Consider the following 22,803-nt stretch of genomic DNA (forward strand, 5'->3'; position numbering starts at 1 on the left):
CCTGAGGTGTGAACAATCACCTAAGGCGGGTGCACCCCCTTGTGAAGTGGGCCCCCAGATGGAAGGAGTGCGTCATCAGAGATGCTGGCAATCATGGGGGATTCCCTCGTGATGAGTCAATCATCCTCTCCATCGACGTCGACGAAACGTAAACGCAATGAGGCTACTGATTCTAAGACCTTCCCGCAGCACCGTGGTTCCTTGTGGTATCCCGTACTGAAGACGATCAGTCCCTCGCCACAGTCAGTCCTTTTATTATTCAGAAAGGTGTTGATGCCATTGTTGGACCTGTGAAATCCTGTTCTCGTTTATGGAAAGGCACTTAACTTTTGGAGATGGCTTCTGATTCTCAAGCACAACAACTACTTGCTGCTTCACTTCTCCACGGCTACCCTGTTCATGTCGAGGCTCATAGAACTTTAACTTCTTCCCGTGGTGTAATTTACACGTCTGCTTGACGGTCTAACCGAAGCTGAAATACAATCTTACCTCTCTGATCAGGGTGTCATTTCTGTCCATTGTATAACGAAAAAGGTCGATTCCTCCTTGGTGCTCACACACACTCTTTTCTTCACCTTTGGTGGGGTGGTGCTGTCGTCCAAGATTGATGCAGGCTATGAAATCATCACAGTCCGGCCGTACATTCCGAATCAGATGCGCTGCTACCAGTGTCATCGGTTGATTCACAGTAGAACGTCTTGTCGACACCCAGCCACATGCATAACCTGTGGCAGGGATGCACATGAGGGCGAATGTCCACCTCCTTCTCTCCACTGTATCAACTGCAATGGCGGCTATGCAGCCTCCTCCCGGGATTATCCAATGTATCTAGATGAGTGGGTTGTTCAAGATATTTGGGTAAAGGAAAAAGTGCCTTACCCAGTAGCTTGCAAGTTACTGGCTAGTCGCAAACCCAGTGTTCTCCCGTCTGGCACCTATAGTTCTTATTACTCCTCGCTCCATGAAGGACATAGTCACTCAGACATGCCACCTCAAATTTGGCTCTGAGGTTGTGAAGTCGCCCAGTGTCAAGATAGCATCGCCGTCCCCCCGTCCCACTGTGCAACAACCCGTCAAACTCTCGCGTAAAGGGGCTAAGCTAACCACTTCACAACTGGCAGGCAGGAAAGGACAGAAGGAGTACTCTCAAGAAGACTTCCTTCTGCCCCCCAGCCAAACAACACCAAAGTCTTCCTCTAACCAGAAGGGCTCGAACTCTGCTAAAGACAAACGGTCTTCTCCTTGACCAACTCGAAGATCCTGCTCGCCGGTGTCGCCACCTAGTCACTTAGCCCGTCCGGCCTCTGTCTCGCCGGTGTGCACCACCAACCGTTTTCCAGCGTTGGACTCCACAGACCGACCGCACAAGCACGCCGATGCATCTGTGGACCCATGGAGCAGGCTCCTCCGGCTTCTGTGCCCTGTAGTAGCGACTCTCCGCCGGCTGTCCCTCAGCGGCCACCGAATTGACACCCCAACATCTCTTTCTCCTCATGACTGTCCTCCAATGGAAAATTTGTAGCCTTCGATCCCACAAAGAGGATTTACAGCTGCTTTTAGCATCGCTGCATCCCCTTGCACTCTGCCTTCAGGAAACGAAATTGCGCCCTCAAGACCGCTTTGAGCTTTTACATCACTTACCAATTCATTTTGACCTTCCCCTGAAGTCGGCATCCCATCTCATGGGGGCGTTATGCTGCTCATACGGAATGACCTTCATAGTCAACCCATCTCCCTGACTACCTGTCTTCAAGCTGTTGTCGTTCACCGTTTCCTTCCTCACCTGACTTTCTCCCTCTGTACCATTTATGTGCCTCTGTCTTTCGATGTCACCAGGGCAGACTTCCTTCAGCTTATTGGGCAGAAACCTCCCCTATTTTTGCTATTCTGTGACTTAAACGTGCATCATCCCCTTTGGGGCTCTCCCAGGACCTGTCAGAGAGGTGCCCTCTTGGCTGACCTTCTTAACCAACTCAACCTCTTCTGTTTTAATACTGGAGCACCCACTTTCCTTTCTGACTCCTCGCACACCTATGCCCATTTGGACCTATCCGTTTCCACTGCCCAGCTTTCCCATCATCTTGAGTGGTCCGTTTTTTTCTGACGCCTACTCAAGCGATTATTTCCTGTGTGCTCTCCATCTGCTGCCTCCTACCCCATCCACACTCAAGCCCAAATGGAGGCCTTACTAAAGCTGACTGGCAGCTTTACTCCTCCCTGGCGACCTTCGCAGAACAAGATTTCCTCAGTTGTGATGACCAGATGGACTATCTGACCAGCGTTATCCTTACTGCTGCAGAACGTTCCATTCCTCGCACTTCCTCTTTACCACTTCGTGTCGCAGTCCCTTTGATGGACAGGCCGTTAGCGGAATTCTGGTACAGCTGAGTATCTTCTGCTGTCGCAAAAGGTCGTGTTAGTATTTCTGCGTTGTTGTTGTTGTGGTCTTCAGAACAGAGACTGGTTTGATGCAGCTCTACAGACCGCTCTATGCTGTCCAAGCTTCTCCATCTCAGAGTGACTTCTACAACCTACATCCTTCTATCACTTGCAAATGTACATTCCTGGAAATGGAAAAAAGAACACATTGACACCGGTGTGTCAGACCCACCATACTTGCTCCGGACACTGCGAGAGGGCTGTACAAGCAATGATCACACGCACGGCACAGCGGACACACCAGGAACCGTGGTGTTGGCCGTCGAATGGCGCTAGCTGCGCAGCATTTGTGCACCGCGGCCGTCAGTGTCAGCCAGTTTGCCGTGGCATACGGAGCTCCATCGCAGTCTTTAACACTGGTAGCATGCCGCGACAGCGTGGACGTGAACCGTATGTGCAGTTGACGGACTTTGAGCGAGGGCGTATAGTGGGCATGCGGGAGGCCGGGTGGACGTACCGCCGAATTGCTCAACACGTGGGGCGTGAGGTCTCCACAGTACATCGATGTTGTCGCCAGTGGTCGGCGGAAGGTGCACGTGCCCGTCGACCTGGGACCGGACCGCAGCGACGCACGGATGCACGCCAAGACCGTAGGATCCTACGCAGTGCCGTAGGGGACCGCACCGCCACTTCCCAGCAAATTAGGGACACTGTTGCTCCTGGGGTATCGGCGAGGACCATTCGCAACCGTCTCCATGAAGCTGGGCTACGGTCCCGCACACCGTTAGGCCGTCTTCCGCTCACGCCCCAACATCGTGCAGCCCGCCTCCAGTGGTGTCGCGACAGGCGTGAATGAAGGGACGAATGGAGACGTGTCGTCTTCAGCGATGAGAGTCGCTTCTGCCTTGGTGCCAATGATGGTCGTATGCGTGTTTGGCGCCGTGCAGGTGAGCGCCACAATCAGGTCTGCATACGACCGAGGCACACAGGGCCAACACCCGGCATCATGGTGTGGGGAGCGATCTCCTACACTGGCCGTACACCACTGGTGATCGTCGAGGGGACACTGAATAGTGCACGGTACATCCAAACCGTCATCGAACCCATCGTTCTACCATTCCTAGACCGGCAAGGGAACTTGCTGTTCCAACAGGACAATGCACGTCCGCATGTATCCCGTGCCACCCAACGTGCTCTAGAAGGTGTAAGTCAACTACCCTGGCCAGCAAGATCTCCGGATCTGTCCCCCATTGAGCATGTTTGGGACTGGATGAAGCGTCGTCTCACGCGGTCTGCACGTCCAGCACGAACGCTGGTCCGACTGAGGCGCCAGGTGGAAATGGCATGGCAAGCCGTTCCACAGGACTACATCCAGCATCTCTACGATCGTCTCCATGGGAGAATAGCAGCCTGCATTGCTGCGAAAGGTGGATATACACTGTACTAGTGCCGACATTGTGCATGCTCTGTTGCCTGTGTCTATGTGCCTGTGGTATTGTCAGTGTGATCATGTGATGTATCTGACCCCAGGAATGTGTCAATAAAGTTTCCCCTTCCTGGGACAATGAATTCACGGTGTTCTTATTTCTATTTCCAGGAGTGTATGTGTGTGGAACAGGATTCTCATTTGTTTTGACAAAAATAAGTACAACACGTTTAATGTGGAATTAGTCATGAGAATTCCACTTTCATCCACAAAGACTACAAATATTAAATGCATCTTCAAAAACAAGAACCAGCACTATTCATTTCACTAAAACTGAAATTTAAAAGTTTAGCTTCATATGTTCTTTTGATTTTCAATTAATTTAACCGCTTTAGGATTACTTTTGGTATTACTTTTTAAGTAAATTAATGTTATTTGAAAAATTTTTATTTTTCCAAATAAACCTGGAACAAAATGTTGCGTTGCAACATAATACATAAAGAAACCAGGAGTTTACGATAAAAGTGGACATTAAAAATGTCTCCAGCCGTCGAAAACACTAAGAAATGCTGGTCTAAGTGAAAGAAAATTGCAATTGTGTGTAACGGGTGAAAAGTAATCTGAGGTGAACCTCGCCTTACGCGTAAAATACGGTTTCGAGTTATGGTATAGCCTCGAATTTTCAGTTTATACTTCACATGTATTACATTGCAGATACCGGAAGACCTTGCACTCAAATCATCCCACTAAATTTTTATTTTCATTCGCAACAATCAATTCATTTAATTTCAATGCACTTAATTAATTTTATATGGTTTATTATGTCTAAGATTTAGGGTCGAATGTCTACATAGAGAAATGAAGACTTAATATGATCAGTACTAATTTTTCACAAAAAACACATTTAATACTTCGCCCATTAAACTTTACATCTCGGTTAACAAACCCGACTTACGACACGGAGGAGGAGGGTTTGGGTACTCCTCTGTTCATACTGTTTTTTTTTTGTGTTTCATTGGTTTCTTCAAATCATTTCAGACGAGTGACGAGTAATGTCCTCACCTCGCAATTTTCCAACTCTCACAATCTCGATGGCGTCTGGTCGTTAAATTTTCTCTTTTCATCTTTCTTCATCTGAACTGTAATTGCAATATTTTAATTTTTGTCTTTTAGTATTGGCTATGCTCTCTTAAAGGAGTGCTACCAACTTTCTTATCCTACACTCGTAATTCGCACTCCGGCAACAAAATTGACTAGTCCAAAACAACGACATTTATTTCATTACGTAGCTGAAAAACATTTGTGAAATGCGCCAACGTGTACGTAAAACGTCATATCTTTACTCCGCAATCTCACGATTTCGGGAGAATTGTCAGTTTCGTAGTAGGCTACTCCATGATTCGCCACGACAAGAACGGTGTCGCTTCAGCGTTGCTACTGGCAGGTGCGCGTGGGTCATTCAAGAAGAGCTCAGTTATTACGTGTTTCATGTATAAGGTAGGTTGAAAGTAATTTTTAATATAACTGTTTATTGCACGGTCTGTATTCATACATACCTATGCCTTACATTACAGAGTTATTTAGACCGGCATGCACATGTGAAGGATCACACACTGTTTTGACGATTACAGCTGTTATAAATATTACGAAATATCATGCGTTGCAGTGTACAAGAAAAAAATGGAAATTTTTGCTGTAAAGACAGTTCATACTAAGCGCTTTTTCGCGGAGAAAAATATTTCTACATTATAAGTCAATTTGTGATTCTATGCTTTCTTACATTGTATTCCTTTAATTGTGCCTAACTGATGTTCCTTGCTAAGTTGTATTAATTTTCATGAATTATAATTTGCCTTTTGTATTCTTCTATTAAAATAATTTAACCTTTTTTTCATTTCTTAGGTTGACTTACATACTAATTTTGTCCGATGGACTTTCGAATGTCGTATTATATTACAACAAGCAAAAACAAATATTATTTTGGTTGGAAAAGCAGCAGAACTATTATATGAAGGGTCCTAAGAAAAATGAAAAAGTTAACAGAAGAGCAATAAAAGTGACACAGTTGAAAGAATTTATTAATAATTACATGATAGCGTTTTACATTCGACAAGAACAGAACTAAAACATTTACTTGAAATTTAAAGTGAGCTTAAACTATTTCAATGTAAGTTTCATAGAATTCTTTAAGTCGATTTTTCCCAATTATTGCATTTTTGGGTTGGTGTCACTGTTCTTACCGGTGCACTATATGTATTCGCTAGCGATAGACTAAACAGTAAGTCATTTGAAACTAGGCAACGGCCTTGCCGCAGTGGCTACACCGGTTCCCGTGAAATCACGAAGTTAAGCGCTGTCGGGAGTAGTCGGCGCTTGGATGGGTGACCATCCATGCCGCCATGTGCTATTGCCGTTTTTCGGGGTGCACTCAGCCTCGTGATGTCAGCTGCGGAGCTACTCGACTGAATAGTAGTGGCTTCGGTCAAGAATACCATCTGACGAGCGGGAGGGCGGTGTGCTGACCCCACGCCCCTCCTATTCGCATCCTCCACCGCGGATGACAGGGCGGTCGGATGGTCCCGGTAGGCCACTTGTGGCCTGAAGGCGGAGTGCTTTATTTGAAACTACCTGGCAGATTAAAACCAGGTCCCGGACCGAAACTCGAAATCTGGTTCTTTGCATTTCGTGGGCAAGTGCTCTACTGACTATTTTTTTTCCTTTTTCCGTTTTATACATGATTGTTCGTTGCTTTTGGTCTGGGAAGACACCGATTTAAGTTCATCGTTGATTACTTTATTTAGTTTGTTTTTATTACAGAGGGCAGCCAGTGCTCTGACCCATCACGGTGAGCTGCCTTGCCGGCGACTGAGCTACCCAAGCACAACTCACGACTCTTCCTCACGGCTTTACTTCCTCCAATACCTCGTCTTCTACCTTCCAGTCTTCACAGATGTTCATCTGCACACACTCAGATGGAGAGTGAAAATTTTATTCTGGATACATCCCCCAGGCTGTGGCTAAGCCAAGTCTCCGCGATAGCCTTTCTTCCAAGAGTGCTGGTATTGCACACTTCGCGGGAGAGCTTCTGTGAGTTTGGAAGCTAGGACACGAGGTACTCGCGGAAGTAAAGCTGCGAGGAGGTGTCGCAGATCGTGCATGGGTGCTCCGTCGGTAGAGCACTTGGCCGTGAAAGGCAAAGGTGCTGCACTCGATTATCGCTCTAACACAAACTTTTAATCTGGGAAGAAGTGTTACATCAGTGCACACTTCGCTGCAGAATGGAAATTTCACTCAGCAGACAAGTCATTTGTAGGGAAGTATATGTACAGTAATTGTACACTGTTCGTGCAATAAAAATTAAACTGCATATCTTAATTGAAACTCTTGATGTGTCTGTTTCTTCTACGCTAATCAACAATATTATTTCCTGCTTTTTCAGCTTAACCCGTTGCCTGCCACAAAGCCGCCGGAAACCACACAATTACGCCTAAGGCCTGATGCCATGGTGTGGCCTGCTGTGGCTTTCACTATGCGTGCAGAAGCCAACGTGTTAATCAAATCTTAAACGCCGTATAATGGTGCTCAGCATTTTCATGGCATCCAAACTAACAAATATATTATTTCAGTTACTTGTGCGGTTTTTTTGTCACGTTAAGGAAGTTCTCTTTCAGAACTTAGCTATCACTGTTAGTTCAGCGTAAATACTTTCCTCGACAAATATGATCGAAAACATGAATTCCAAAACAAGATACTTTTTATCGAGCGTGTGTTACGTAGAAATATCGCCGACTTTGATACAAATATTGTAAACATTGCTACGACAATACCAAATGCATGCTTAAATCGGCCCTTCTATCTTATTTGCAAGTACAGACGCTTGCAGAGCATTGTTACCTGTTGAGTTGTCGGAGAGATCCGGTATCAGCGCCGTGGCGATTGAATGACAGTGACCTCTGCACACCTGGACCTGCACAAAGAAATCATGTTTGAAGTAGGCATCAAAGCAAAATACAGATATGCTCGGGCTAAGCGGTCTGTGGTTTATGCGATTTCACTGTCATATGGACTTCACGCATTTGCTGCAAGTCGCTGGCAGTATTTTTGTTCTGACCACGATTCCCGCAGAGCGAACAATTAGAAAAACTTCCAACATTTTCATTGATTCATAGGCACTTTTCATGGATTGTGCTCCTATATCTAATGCTTGATCGGCTATGTGCGGCCTGCTGCCGTCCGTTTGGATTCATAGCAGGTGTTTTTGATTTTTGACTAGGTATTCTAACTCATTATTAGTTTTTTATCACATTAATTGATGACGACGAAATGGGAGATAAGATACTGCGTGAAGAGTTTGACAGAGCACTGAAAGACCTGAGTCGAAACAAGGCCCCGGGAATAGACAACATTCCATTAGAACTACTGATGGCCTTTGGAGAGCCAGTCATGACAAAACTCTACCATCTGGTGAGCAAGATGTATGAGACAGGCGAAATACCCTCAGACTTCAAGAAGAATATAATAATTCCAATCCCAAAGAAAGCAGGTGTTGAAAGATGTGAAAATTACCGAACTATCAGTTTAATAAGTCACAGCTGCAAAATACTAACGCGAATTCTTTACAGACGAATGGAAAAACTGGTAGAAGCGGACCTCGGGGAAGATCAGTTTGGATTCCGTAGAAATGTTGGAACACGTGAGGCAATACTAACCTTACGACTTATCTTAGAAGAAAAATTAAGAAAAGGCAAACCTACGTTTCTAGCATTTGTAGACTTAGAGAAAGCTTTTGACAATGTTGACTGGAATACTCTCTTTCAAATTCTGAAGGTGGCAGGGGTAAAATACAGGGAGCGAAAGGCTATTTACAATTTGTACAGAAACCAGATGGCAGTTATAAGAGTCGAGGGGCATGAGAGGGAAGCAGTGGTTGGGAAAGGAGTGAGACAGGGTTGTAGCCTGTCCCCGATGTTATTCGGAGTAGGTATTAAAATTCATGGGGAAGAAGTAAAAACTTTGAGGTTCGCCGATGACATTGTAATTCTGTCAGAGACAGCAAAGGACTTGGAAGAGCAGTTGAACGGAATGGACAGCGTCTTGAAAGGAGGATATAAGATGAACATCAACAAAAGCAAAACAAGGATAATGGAATGTAGTCAAGTTAAATCGGGTGATGCTGAGGGAATTAGATTAGGAAACGAGACACTTAAAGTAGTAAAGGAATTTTGCTACTTAGGGAGTAAAATAACTGATGATGGTCGAAGTAGAGAGGATATAAAATGTAGACTGGCAATGGCAAGGAAATCGTTTCTGAAGAAGAGAAATTTGTTAACATCGAGTATAGATTTAAGTGTCAGGAAGTCGTTTCTGAAAATATTTGTATGGAGTGTAGCCATGTATGGAAGTGAAACATGGACGATAACTAGTTTGGACAAGAAGAGAATAGAAGCTTTCGAAATGTGGTGCTACAGAAGAATGCTGAAGATAAGGTGGGTAGATCACGTAACTAATGAGGAGGTATTGAATAGGATTGGGGAGAAGAGAAGTTTGTAGCACAACTTGACTAGAAGAAGGGATCGGTTGGTAGGACATGTTTTGAGGCATCAAGGGATCACAAATTTAGCATTGGAGGGCAGCGTGGAGGGTAAAAATCGTAGAGGGAGACCAAGAGATGAATACACTAAGCAGATTCAGAAGGATGTAGGTTGCAGTAGGTACTGGGAGATGAAGAAGCTTGCACAGGATAGAGTAGCATGGAGAGCTGCATCAAACCAGTCTCAGGACTGAAGATCACAACAACAACAACAATTTGAGAGGATATTTCTTGATGGTTCTTATGGGTTTTTAAAAAAATCTTTTAGACACGCTCATGGAACCGTGGCCCCCCATACTTTCCGCCTATCCGACGATCTGCTGCGTCACTTGTTCATAGACAACGAATGTTCGGTCTCGCCCACGTTGCAACTTTAACTTCATAATTCACTATGTAACTAATTTGCTCTATTTCTCGCTATCGATTGTAATTACTATTCGATCACAATTGTAGCAAACGGTTTTTGTAATTTAATAGATTTAAACTGTTTATAAGAACAGCCAAGTGATTATTATTCTAAATATTACAACAAGACAATTATAATACTTATCTCTGATACATGTGTCGCAAGCAAACGGCAACATATAAAATAACCAGTCTTCTTCAGAATAGGTGAACACACTTCTGTTCTACTTAGAGAATGCTAATGAAGGGCTCTGACTTCACACCACAACACTTTTAGAGGTGACTTTTAAGATTTTTCACAAATTTTCAACAAATATGAATAAAGCACCGTACGGTATTCTGCGGAGGGTGTATTGTGCACCACCATTTCCAATCCAATCTTCAACTGTTGCGGGTATTTGCCGATTTTCTCTGCATAACAGCCGCCTTTGAGGGCGAGATACTCCTGCTGTTTGAGATGCGGTAAATCGATACACGGTTTTACCCAACAACTAGGGAGTAGAACTAACAGGAAGTTGGTTCGCGTACCGGTTCAACAGAGGGCAGCACAGTTCATGATTTTCGAGATATTTTAGTAAGTTCTCCAGAATTTGGCTATTTTCATAGAGACTCTCGAGCCAGAAACATTCCCATGCCTACATGTGCTTGTTAAACATTTGTGGAGGTAGATGCACACAAAATAATTTGAAATAATTATAAGTTGGAAATTATGGGGCACGAATAAAAATGGTGCTAAAAAAAGAATATTTGAAGATTTAATCTGCTTCTGATTACTTTATCACGTAATGAGGAAAGATTACTGCAACCATCATGTGGGACCTTAAAAAAGTCTTGTTTATCTTCCAGGTGGTCAAGAATTATTACCTAGGATTTTTAAATCGAACGTTGTTTCATTGGAACATACATGGTAATGCTCTGCAATGTTAAAAAAAATTAAACGTCAAGACAAGTTTTCAAATAAAATACCTTGAAATAATGCCTGCGTCATTAAATTGAACACTTTCTGAAAATTAAGGTATATGTAGTTAACTGCAATGATTGTTATCAAAATTTTATAGGTAAGCCAGGACGTTCATTTGAATCACCATCAAAAGAGCATACTCATTCCCAAAACCAAATGGCAATTGGTGCACACGTTTATGGGAATAAACGTTCTACAACAGACACCGCAGCACTCGATGACGTAGCACAAATGGAAAACGTTTTTCCAAATCAGATACTGAATGATCACTGTAGGTTAAACAGAATTACTATTGTAATATTTTCAAGAAGCTGCCTTCGTAATGTAACATCTAACCTTTATTAGTTGGTATAATCGGAGAAAGACGAAGGTAATGAGAAGTAGTAGAAATGAGAACAGCGAGAAACTTAACATCAGGATTGATGGTCACGAAGTCAATGAAGTTAAGGAATTCTGCTACCTAGGCAGTAAAATAACCAATGACGGACGAAGCAAGGAGGACATCAAAAGCAGACTCGCTATGGCAAAAAAGGCATTTCTGGCCAAGAGAAGTCCACTAATATCAAATACCGGCCTTAATTTGAGGAAGAAATTTCTGAGAATGTACGTCTGGAGTACAGCATTGTATGGTAGTGAAACATGGACTGTGGGAAAACCGGAACAAAAGAGAATCGAAGCATTTGAGATGTGGTGCTATAGACGAATGTTGAAAATTAGGTGGACTGATAAGGTAAGGAATGAGGAGGTTTTACGCAGAATCGGAGAGGAAAGGAATATGTGGAAAACACTGATAAGGAGAAGGGACAGGATGATAGGACATCTGCTAAGACATGAGGGAATGACTTCCATGGTACTAGAGGGAACTGTAGAGGGCAAAAACTGTAGAGGAAGACAGAGATTGGAATACGTCAAGCAAATAATTGAGAACGTAGGTAGACTGATGACCAAAAAAAAAAGAAAAAGAAAGTAAAAGTTAAATCGATTCTTGGGAATATTGTCTTATATGGATTGTTACAAACCAGAAGACCTTTCCATCTTAGACAGTCTACAATCGACTGTGACACAAATGCAACTGAGCACAACAGGAAATTAGAGAGCGCTTGGAAAAAACTGCCCCCTAGGGCAGCAGTGAACCCATAGCTGAAACCCACAAAGTCCACAGCCTATTTCTTGCGGTATTTCTCTTATCATAGTTCAACAAATGGAAAGTGAAAGGTGGAAGGATTACACAGAAGTGCTATAAAAGAGACATAGACTTGAAGACAGTATTTTAGACAAAGAGGTCGAAGTAGATGTAAAAGAGGTGGTAGGAGATGTGATACTGCAAGAAGAACTGGACAGAGTACTGAAACGTCCAAGTTGATACAAGACGCCTGAAGAACACATTCTCACAGAATTCTTGTGATCCTTGCCACAGTATTCCACCTGGAGCGCAAGATACATGAAATACGGAATACTCTTCAAGAAGAATATAATACTCTAATTCCAAAGAATGTGGGTGCTGACATGTAAATATTACAGAACTACCAGATTAATGAGTCGTTGTATTAAAGTATTGAAACGAATTTTGTACAGGAATCTGGGATTCTGGAGAAACACAGGAGGCAATACTGATCCTATCATTTATCATAGAAGATAGCTGCGTTAATAGTATTTCTAGCTTTGGAGAGAACTTTTGACAATGTTGACTGAACTATGTTCTTTGAAATTATGAAGATAGCAGAGATGAAATACAAGGAGCGAAGGGTTACTGCCAACATATACAGAAACTAGATTGTAGGTAGAGTCGAAGGACCTGAGGGAAGCAGTAGTTGGGACGTGTGCGAGACATAGTTATAGCCTATTGACTGATGTTATTCAATCAGTACATTGAGCAAACTGTGAAGGGAACCGAGGAGAAATTTGTAAAGGGAATTAAAGTTCAAGGAGAAGAAATAAAAACTCTGAGGTTTGCGGATGATATTGTAATTTTCTCAGAGTCAGCAAAGGACTTGGAAGATCAGCCGAATGGCATGTTTAGTGTCGTGAAAAAAAAGGAGTAAGACGAACTACAGTAAAATAAAAGGAAGGTAACGGAATGTACCACTGGTAGTTCAGGGTCTGGTCTGGCACTGTTCTCAGCAGTCTGTGGACACAGGAAAATGGTATTCCTAAGGGCTCTGTGTTAAGTGTCCTTGCCGGCCGAAGTGGCCGTGCGCTTAAAGGCGCTGCAGTCTGGAACCGCAAGACCACTACGGTCGCAGGTTCGAATCCTGCCTCGGGCATGGATGTTTGTGATGTCCTTAGGTTAGTTAGGTTTAACTAGTTCTAAGTTCTAGGGGACTAATGACCTCAGCAGTTGAGTCCCATAGTGCTCAGAGCCAACCATTTAAGTGCCCTCTGCTTTGTATGTTGATGATTTCTGTATTTGGGCTAGCTCCCACTCAGTGGTCTCTGCAGAACGACAGTTCCAGTGTGCCATCTGGCGCTTCCATGTGGACACTCTCGCACAGTCTTTAGTTCTTTCACACTAAGACGAGGGTCGTGCATTTCTGCTACCATAATACACCTGACTGTGGTCTCCCAGCACCGTTTCTTGTGTCTTCTTTTTGACAACAAGCTTATCTGGTTGCCTCATAACCGTCATTTGAAGGTTGACTGTTTGTGTAAACTCAGTGTTCTTCACTTCCTTCCCCACACCTCTTGGGACACGGATTGTTTGGCCCTTGTCTGCCTTTACTGGGCATAAGTTCTTTCTCATGTGGGCTATGGTTGTCAAGTTTATGGATTAGTTCCCCTTCCACGCTGCTCCTCTTGGACGCAGTTCAGCATTATGGAATTTACAAAATGGAGGGTGAAGCTTTGACAATGCCAGCCACTCGTGCTGGCGAAACGTCAGAAAAATCGTTAGATGAACGTCGGCCGAAGAACCCGAGACAGAAGCCAATAGGCAGTTTGTCATTATGGAATTTGTTTAGTCATCGGTGCTTTTGGCAATAGCCATATCGATAGTCTTTTGGCTGACACAGGGATCCCACCCCTTTCGATTCAGTGGTCCCAGTTCCTGGTTTCCTATGGCATCACTATATGCTCTTCCCTAGCTCACTGTAACGATACAAGTATCACTAGACAGAGACATCAGCAATATTAAATCATAGAGATATTTTTGAACATTTCTGTTTAAATAATGACTTGTGTATTGTTAAATGTATTTTGTAAAACTGCTTTTATCGTTATAATTGTCATGGATTTAGGTAACTACAAATGTACAGGGACATGACTTGAGTTTTAAGACATAATCAGTAGGGACGTACCCGTGGAAGGATTCTCTAAGTAAAAATGGAATGTGGAAGACAGTCTCAGGTGACGTGTGAAATGGCAGACACATGTATTTAGTTGTGGTGGACAAAATTGAGCATAACTCTCTTGTAAGCCTTCTATGGACCACATAAAGTAGCTACCATTAATTCTGCAGTGTGTTGAGCTGCTTTTATCCAAGAAAGAAGAGGTGATTGTATATTTTTGTGGGTCAGTATGAAGATGTTGTATGCTGGCATATGTCATGCATTACGTTGCAGCAAGGTGTATTGTGCTGGCCAAGTACGACAGCAAAAAGTGCTACGACATCTAAGCCACAGTTGAAAGATGCAAACTCATCGTACTGTAGCAATTCTTATTAGAGGCTATAAGCAGTGCTCATCACCTGTGAAAAGACTAAAGTATATTTTTTATTGGTACAGCTTTTTTACTGTATCAGTATAGAATAATTTTCATTCTAGGACACCACATTGTAAAAGTCGTGACCTCATCTCTCTGATTGTAAAAATATGTGAGCTGGTGATAAATATAATATGTTCTAAATTTCTATAAATGACATCATTGAGTAAAACATCGTAGCGTTACCAAATAATTTTACAAGATTGTTGTTATAAATATAAGACACCAAAAGGTACTGCGTAATTTTTCATACCTATAACAGAAAATTACTGTGTTGGATTTCAGTCTACATGATTGAAAGTAAGTTTCTGTTCGTTAAAGTGCAGGATACAGTTTTTCTATGTTTAATGAAAGGGTAATCATATCATTGTAGGCTTGTTCCGAAATAATGTATGACGTTTTAATAATAATACAAAGCACATTTCTATACACAATGATGCGATATTGTAAAGTAATACGATAGTAATGATTACTAGGTACATTATTAACAAAAGTACCACCACAGTAGTTACACTACTTCATTGTTTAGCAGGCTGTGTTCACTGATTATTTGACAGTACATTTGTTTATAAGTGTATCATGTTTACAATAGAGACGTTTTGTGCAGATGAAAGTAATATATGGTGTCCCTGTTAATCATTTGCAGTGTAACATCGTCATCTCAAAGTCTTGCCAGTTAATATTTGTGCTCTGCTCCTCAATGTTTTTAGTAACGTTACTTTGTCGGTTCCTGCAATCAAAATTGCAATTGTATGGCAAGATACAAGCTTTGCATTCTAGAGAGCAATCAGTAAACGGAGTGCTAATTACTTTCTAGAAGCAAGTGTCCACCCACAAATAGACTGGTGTTCAGAATTAAAGCAATAAACCGCTATTTGCCAGTCTTATGTCCAGTTCATGGTATAATCATAGAAAGTGTCAATAGCTGTCCGTACAATCGTGTTCTGCACGAAAGGTGGCATTCCAGTCAACGGTCAAAGCCCGCATCTCGTGGTCGTGCGGTAGCGTTCTCGCTTCCCACGCCCGGGTTCTCGGGTTCGATTCCCGGCGGGGTCAGGGATTTTCTCTGCCTCGTGATGGCTGCGTGTTGTGTGCTGTCCTTAGGTTAGTTAGGTCTAAGTAGTTCTAAGTTCTAGGGGACTGATGACCATAGATGTTAAGTCCCATAGTGCTCAGAGCCATTTGAACCATTTTTTTCAACGGTGAAGCACGCCTCAATGACGTTGGGGCACCTATCAAACGAGATAGTGTGTGCCCACTTGTCCCACAACCACAATTGCTGTGTGTACAGTTATAGACGGAGCGGCATGGTACAAAGACGACACTCACCAGACTCTCTGCGATGGAGGGCCATAAGAAGTATCGAAGCAGGACAGTCGCAAACTGATGTAGCCTGATGGTTTAATGGGAATCTTTCTGTTGTTTCTCGGATGTGGCGACAATTTATAGAGACTGAAGCAGTGTCCTGAAGACTAGGGCAGGGCCGACCATGTGTGATGCCAGGAAAAGAGGACTGTGATTTGGTTGTAAGGGCATGACTTTACCACCGTAGTACTGCACAGTAACTAACATCTGACCTTGCAGCATCCACCGAATGTATTGTATCGAGCGAAACGGTGTACAGAAGGCTTTGGCAGAATGACCTTTATTGTGAACATCTAGAGTACAATTGTCAGCATACCATCTGGACACTCAAACAGTGGGCCAATGTTCTTTAGACGGATGAGTCCGTACTTCTTCTGGAGAGTGATTCTCGAAGCATTCGTATCTGGAGGGAATGTGGAACATTTTGAGACCCAAGCATTGTGGGAAGAGACCGATATCGAGAAGGATCCCTAACGGTGGGCAGGGTTACGTGGACCACTCAGACATCTCTTCATGAAGTTGTATGGGTCAAGCGGCAAGGTTTAACTGCTGTCAGGTATCGTGACGAGATCTTGGGACCTCAGGTGCAAATGTTGCGAGGTTGTGTGAACCCAGACTGCATACTCATGGACGATAATGCTCGACCTCATAGAGAACGAGTAGTTGATGTTTTCTTGGAAACCGAAAACGTGACCTGCTCTCTCTCCCTATTTGAGTCCCATAGACCATATTTGGTATGTACTAGGGAGGCAGATTGCATCACGTCAGCGTCCACCATCATCTCCCCAAGGCTTGCAAGCAGCTCTGCAGGAAGAATGGGCGTTATTACCTCAACATGTGTTTGATGACATCATTCACAGCATGCGCCGTCGTTGTCTGGCCTATATTGCTGCCAGAGGTGGTCACACCCCATACTGAGTACATTTACCAGTTATCGGAATGTGTGTGTAAATACGTTAAGTTCGAAAAAACGAAGCACGTTTTTGTCTACCGTTATTTACATTCTGTATTCTTTACATTTTTCAACTTAACTATCACCTGTTCATACTGTTTCATGGCAAAATAAACGCAACCTTGCAAAATTTCCGTGTGTTGTTTCAATTTTGGACACCAGTGTATTTATGAGTCCGATCGGTGCTCACGGTCAATTATAGGCGAATACGTATCCATATTAGGATAAATTAGGGGCATCACATCACCCCCCCCCCGCCCCCTTCTGTCCTATTCTTTTCGCAGCTTCGGGCCATTCCACGCACACCACCCGCCCTCAGATGGATTTACCGGATGGGCTTCGCCTCGTTTCTCTCTGCTGTGCCTTCCATCTCCCCTCCTTGTCCTCTTCACTACGTTCTCTCCCGACCATCTCCCTTGATTAGTTCCTCGTCCACTGATTTGGATGGATCTCTTCTGAAAGCATCCACCATTCACATGGTGTTCCATTGTTTGTTCCAAACGCTCTTACGGGAGTTTCAGCATGTCATTGTTGTTTACATCGATTGCTCTAAACCCACTGATCATAAATATGACTTCACGTCTTCTGTTGCCACGGAACACCATCTCTTGCATGCCACGGATGGGTCGTTTACAGGGGAATTGATGGCCCTATATCGAGCCCTCTGTTCCGTTAAACAGTCCTCCCTCATCTGAGCTTTGTTATGTATGGGCTCAATGAGTGGCTTTCGGGCTATCGCTTGGTGTTTTTCTCACCTCCTCTTGTTCTCTGCCACTCTCGACCTTCTCGCTGACCTTGGATTCATTGGTTGCTGGTGCATATCAACCGTTTTCCGAGAGGACACAGAGAAAGGAACTACATACAATGGACTTTGGAGATGGCTACATTGCGAAAGGCCGTTAAACATAAAGCTGCGCGTCTTCAATGGGCCAAACAATTGGACAGTCATTGAATGGAGACACTTAATATGATCCGATGAGTCACGATTTGCCTCTTTTCAAATGATAAAGGCATCGATATCACCACTGGCCCAATGAGCGTTTAACCAGCAATGTGTGGCGGATGCAGTTCAGGCTGGAGGAGACTCGTGATGTTCTGGACGTGCTTTTCGGACCTTGATTTGTGACGGCTGATTCAGATTACCGTCAACATGAGCAACAGAAGTTTTTTCGGTGACCAAGTGTTCTCCTTCCATTTACATCTTCATGACAAGTAAGCTGAGCGTACTTCTTCTTCCAGAATGACAACAACTGCACAGGACTACACGCGTACTAACTTAATTTCGCGAAACTAAGGTGCCATGTTTCACCTTAATTGTGCTGCTAAATGACCCGATCTTAACATCTCAACATCTCCTTCATTTGGTAGCTCCATGAGTGGCTTCATCTGGATTAGACGTACCTGAAAGAACGTGTGGACTCTCAACCGAGGACATTGTCAAAGCTAGGTTTTCGGGAAACTTTGGTCTACTGCAAACATTACCCGTTTCTCGGAAACCGTCTCTAAAACTGCGACATGATTCTCCGGCTCCTCGAATTGTCGTCTGTTTTTAGTCTGATGCAGCATGACAGAAGATATCCTACCGTTCAAAATAGGATCTAGATGCCATCTTTGCGACAAAACATTGTAAATTTCGCCAAAAGATAACACTCCACTCACAACGAAAGGGCAAATACTACTGAGAAATTGTACAGTTTACTGCAGTTAGTTGTCGTTACCATTGAATCATTTGGCAATTTGTAGCAGTGACTACTTATTTCAAATATAGATGGTCAAATTTCGCTTTTCAAGTTGATCTTGAAAACAAATGTACTCTTTCTGTTTTCCGACAATGCTCACACTTTGGACATTATATGTCATGTACTATTAACAAATGAAAAATGGTGGTAACATATCATAATGTAAGAAAGAACAGAAGTCTTGGACAAGTCAAAATAAATAATAAAAATGAAATGTGGCTAGGGTGTCCGCCTGGTAGACCGTTCGCCTGGTGCAAATCATTCGAGCTGACGCCACTACGGGGACTTGCGTGTCGGTGGGGATGAAATGATGATGAGAAGGACAACCCAACACCCAGTCCCTGAGCGGAGAAAATGTCCGACCAAATGGGGAATCGAACCCGGGCCGTTAGGTATGACATTCCGGCGCACTGACCACTCAGTTACCAGGGTGGCCGAAAAGCGAATAATGCACCAATATCTATGTAATGATAGAGAGATGTGCGCAAATAGCTTTACTTTTTCCGCGGTTGAGGAACGAACACGTAAATATCTCACCATTCTGTAAGGAGAGCAAATTTTTCTGTGGTGGCTACAGTAGAAACTCCACGCTCACACGTACACCAGTGCGCGCGCGCGGGCGTCCACATACACACACACACACACACACACACACACACACACACACTGGAAATATGATGCGGCACCTACCTCGTCATCTGAAGCGTTGGTGACACCTGAAAGAAACGAATGATCGATTTATTAGTTTCTATCCAATGAATATCATTAAATTGTTCAAATGGTTCTGAGCACTATGGGACTTAACATCTGAGGTCAGAAGTCCCCTAGACTTAGAACTACTTTAACCTAACTAACCTATGGACAGCACACACATCCAGCGCGGTTCCGGAATGAAGTTCCTAGAACCACTCGGCCACAACGGCCGGCACCATTAAATGGACAGGGTGGAAAAAATCAGATGTCTCTGTGGGCTACAGCTATGTAATGTGGCAACAGACCACTTCGTCTTACTACTGGCGTGCCAGAATCTACCGTGCTACTTTGGATATCTTTGTGAACAGACGAAAACCACGTACCAAATTACGAAAAGTGAAGGATGTAGGCCATTCATCTTACTGATTTATTGTACTCACCTGTTTTACAAATTTCTGAACAAATATGCAAAGTTTCATATTATTACATCGAGTTCATGAATCTAGGCACGATCCACATTCCACATACTGTGAGATAACTGAAATGTTTTACGTTTACACAGGAATAATTAAGTAAACGATTTCTTCACAAGCCTTCTCTAAGAAAAGGTCAAAATAAATCCAGTTTCTTGTGTCTTGGTGCGCTTTGTCACTGATCACTGACCTGATCAAAATCTCTACTCAATTACCATTCACCATCCCGTCATAGCATGGGACCATGTCTTATATGATCTTGATAAAAATCGGTGCGCTAATAACATTTGTCTGAAAGAACAAACTATGTGTATGAATATCAGCAGTAGCTCCCACCATATCGGCGGAAACCATTAAAATTGGCTGTAAATTAGTTATTTCCTTAATGTCATCGAAAAAAGTTTGACCTTAAGATCAACAGCAACAAAAAACAAAATTATGATAGTAATCAAATTAAAAATTACAGAAACAACCATTCAAATTGAAGTAAATAACAGAAAATTTTATTGCATTTGATAACAGATGCGGTACGAAAGTAAGGAAAAGAATTGCAAACAGCTAAGCGAGTTTTCAAAGAGCGGCCCGCATCTCGTGGTCGTGTGGTAGCGTTCTCGATTCCCACGCCCGGGTTCCCGGGTTCGATTCCCGGCGGGGTCAGGGATTTTCTCTGCCTCGTGATGGCTGGGTGTTGTGTGCTGTCCTTAGGTTAGTTAGGTTTAAGTAGTTCTAAGTTCTAGGGGACTGATGACCATAGATGTTAAGTCCCATAGTGCTCAGAGCCATTTGAACCATTTTTTTTTTCAAAGAGCGAAGAAAACTACCAAGGAATAAGTCTTTTACTATAGTAAAAGAACAACAATTTGTCAAGACGTTCATTTGGCGTATGCTCCTAACTGGCTGTGAAAGCTGAATATTGTTGAACACAGACTGAGAGATCCACTACAGTTAGATTCGAATTGGGTCTATAGAAGTTTAGTAACGGATGTTTCTATTATTTCAGGAAATAAAAAGTTTTGCATCTGCAGAAGATCTTATTGTTGATGATGAATATCAATAGTTGTGTATGTCCCATCAAGAGGAAGACTGAAAGCACTTATAATCGTTGGAAATGTTGCTTTGGGGAAGGGTAATGAGGACCATCTGGACAGAAGAAACAGTACTGTCTACTTTATTCAAACCAGGTATAGCCCGGTATGACTTCACTGAGATACTAACATGAAGCTCATTCCATCATAGTTCCTTATTATACAACGATTATCCCTCTCCACGAATGCGCCACAATTATTATCATTATTACTATCTTTCCATTTCTTAGGAACACAACACAGCGTGTTCGTTGAAAGGTTAGGAAAAAGAATGACGTGCTTCAAACGTAGTATGGGCAGCCTTACGATATTATCATCGTAGCTGGTTATGCTGACGCTGTTGCTCGATGACCGGGGGCACTCCGATTGTATTCCGCAGACAAAAAAGCTTTGAAATGTGATTTCTCTTAAACGCCTGACAGGGGTGTTGCATTATACCAGCATTTTTCATATCTAAGTACGCGCTACAGCTCGTGTGAAAGTTGAGAAAAATCGGTAACCCATACGCTTATCTTAACCATCATTTTCGAACTTGCCTTTTTTATCTCAAATTGATACATTTATTGTTGATATCACCGATCTGTTCCCCTTATCCGTAAGAACAGTATCGAAAAGCATGGTCAATGTCTAACGTATCCTGAGTGTGACCTTGGGGCGATGTGACCCGCCTGCTTCCGTACAGTGTTTATTTGCTTGCTCGCACACGAAAATATATCTACCTATTCTGAAACTGGGTATAAAGCTATCCCACTAGGGTTGTTCGACTATAGCCTTCGATTGTAAACACAGTCTGCGCCGTCCGCAGTGGTCGAGCGGTTCTAGGTGCTTCAGTCCGGAAGCGCGCGGCTGCTACGGTCGCAGATTCAAATCCTGCCTCGGGTGTGAAGGTGTGTGATGTCATTAGGTTAGTTAGATTTATTAGTTCTAATTCTAGGGAACTGATGACCTCAGATGTTAAGCCCCATAGTGCTTACAGCCATTTGAACCATTTGAACATAGTCTGCAGTCTTATAAATCTTTACATAAGGACTGGCCAGGTCCCGTACCTATGTCCTTATTTGCAATGCACTAGTTGTATTTCAGGGTCTCACCATTTGTAATGCACGCATGCTTGTTCGTCAGGTTTGGTCAGGGCCGTATCGACGGGGTGGCAAGATAGGCCCCCGCCAAGATCTCAGGCACAGACGGGAACATAAAGTGAAAAAAACACAAGAACTAAACGGGAGAATCATGTGAGTTGTCCTAATTGTGTTCCTGTGTACTGGCTGCTGGAAGAATATTTCCCTTTAGGCCATGTAAACGTACGCTGTTGTCACAGAGTCATTTACTCCAAGTAAAATAATACAGAAAAGTCTATTTCCAAACATGTGTCTGTCGCTAAGATGGTATATGTGACAAAGTACTTTATATTCCGTGCATCCGCAGCTGTTTGGGGTCATGGTGTTCACTGAGGTGGCATCAGCCGTGGGATATCTCCTAACACTGTCTCAGAACCCCTTTTGGGCGGCATACTACAGCATCTCGACGTGGCATGGACTCTACAAGTCGCTGAAAGTCCCCTGCAGAAATATTGACCTACACTCGCTCTGTAGCCGTCTGTAAGTGTGAAAGTGCTGCAGGAATTCTCAGCACATTCTTGACACTATGGATCTCGTACTATTGAATTCCATAACGATTTCCGAAATGAAATGTCTCATGCTTCTAGCTCCAAGTACCATTAAAAGTCTGTTAATTTCCGTTGTGCTGCCATAATCGCGTCGGGAACATTTTCATATGAATCGTCTGAGTACAAAAGACAGCTCCGCTAACGCACTGCCCTTTTACACCTTGTGTACGCGATACTACCGCCATCTGCATATGAGCATATCGTTATCCCATGACTTCCGTCACCTCAGTGTGCGTGGCACAGTAGGCTTGGTTCACATAGCTCGCGCGTACACAGACTGCTCGCATTCAACAATTCGGCCATCATCAGTTATTTTAGTGCTACTATAGCAAATTTCATTTATTACCTCTTGTTTCCCATATCCTAATCTAAT

At 43.3% G+C, this 22,803-nt stretch overlaps 1 protein-coding gene across 1 annotated transcript in view; it reads right to left on the reverse strand.

The window, feature by feature from the left end:
• LOC124796310 overlaps positions 1–22,803 on the reverse strand; it is a 46,096-nt gene that overhangs the window by 12,324 nt on the left and 10,969 nt on the right. Inside the window, exons 2-3 of the mRNA XM_047260438.1 lie at positions 19,204–19,229; positions 7,700–7,772 (exon numbers count right to left, since the gene is read on the reverse strand). Of these exons, the coding sequence (XP_047116394.1) occupies positions 7,700–7,772; positions 19,204–19,229 (99 nt within the window). The remainder of the gene's footprint in view (positions 1–7,699; positions 7,773–19,203; positions 19,230–22,803) is intronic.

The sequence above is a fragment of the Schistocerca piceifrons genome, chromosome 4 (genome assembly GCF_021461385.2).
Source record: "Schistocerca piceifrons isolate TAMUIC-IGC-003096 chromosome 4, iqSchPice1.1, whole genome shotgun sequence".
Lineage (NCBI taxonomy): Eukaryota > Metazoa > Arthropoda > Insecta > Orthoptera > Acrididae > Schistocerca > Schistocerca piceifrons.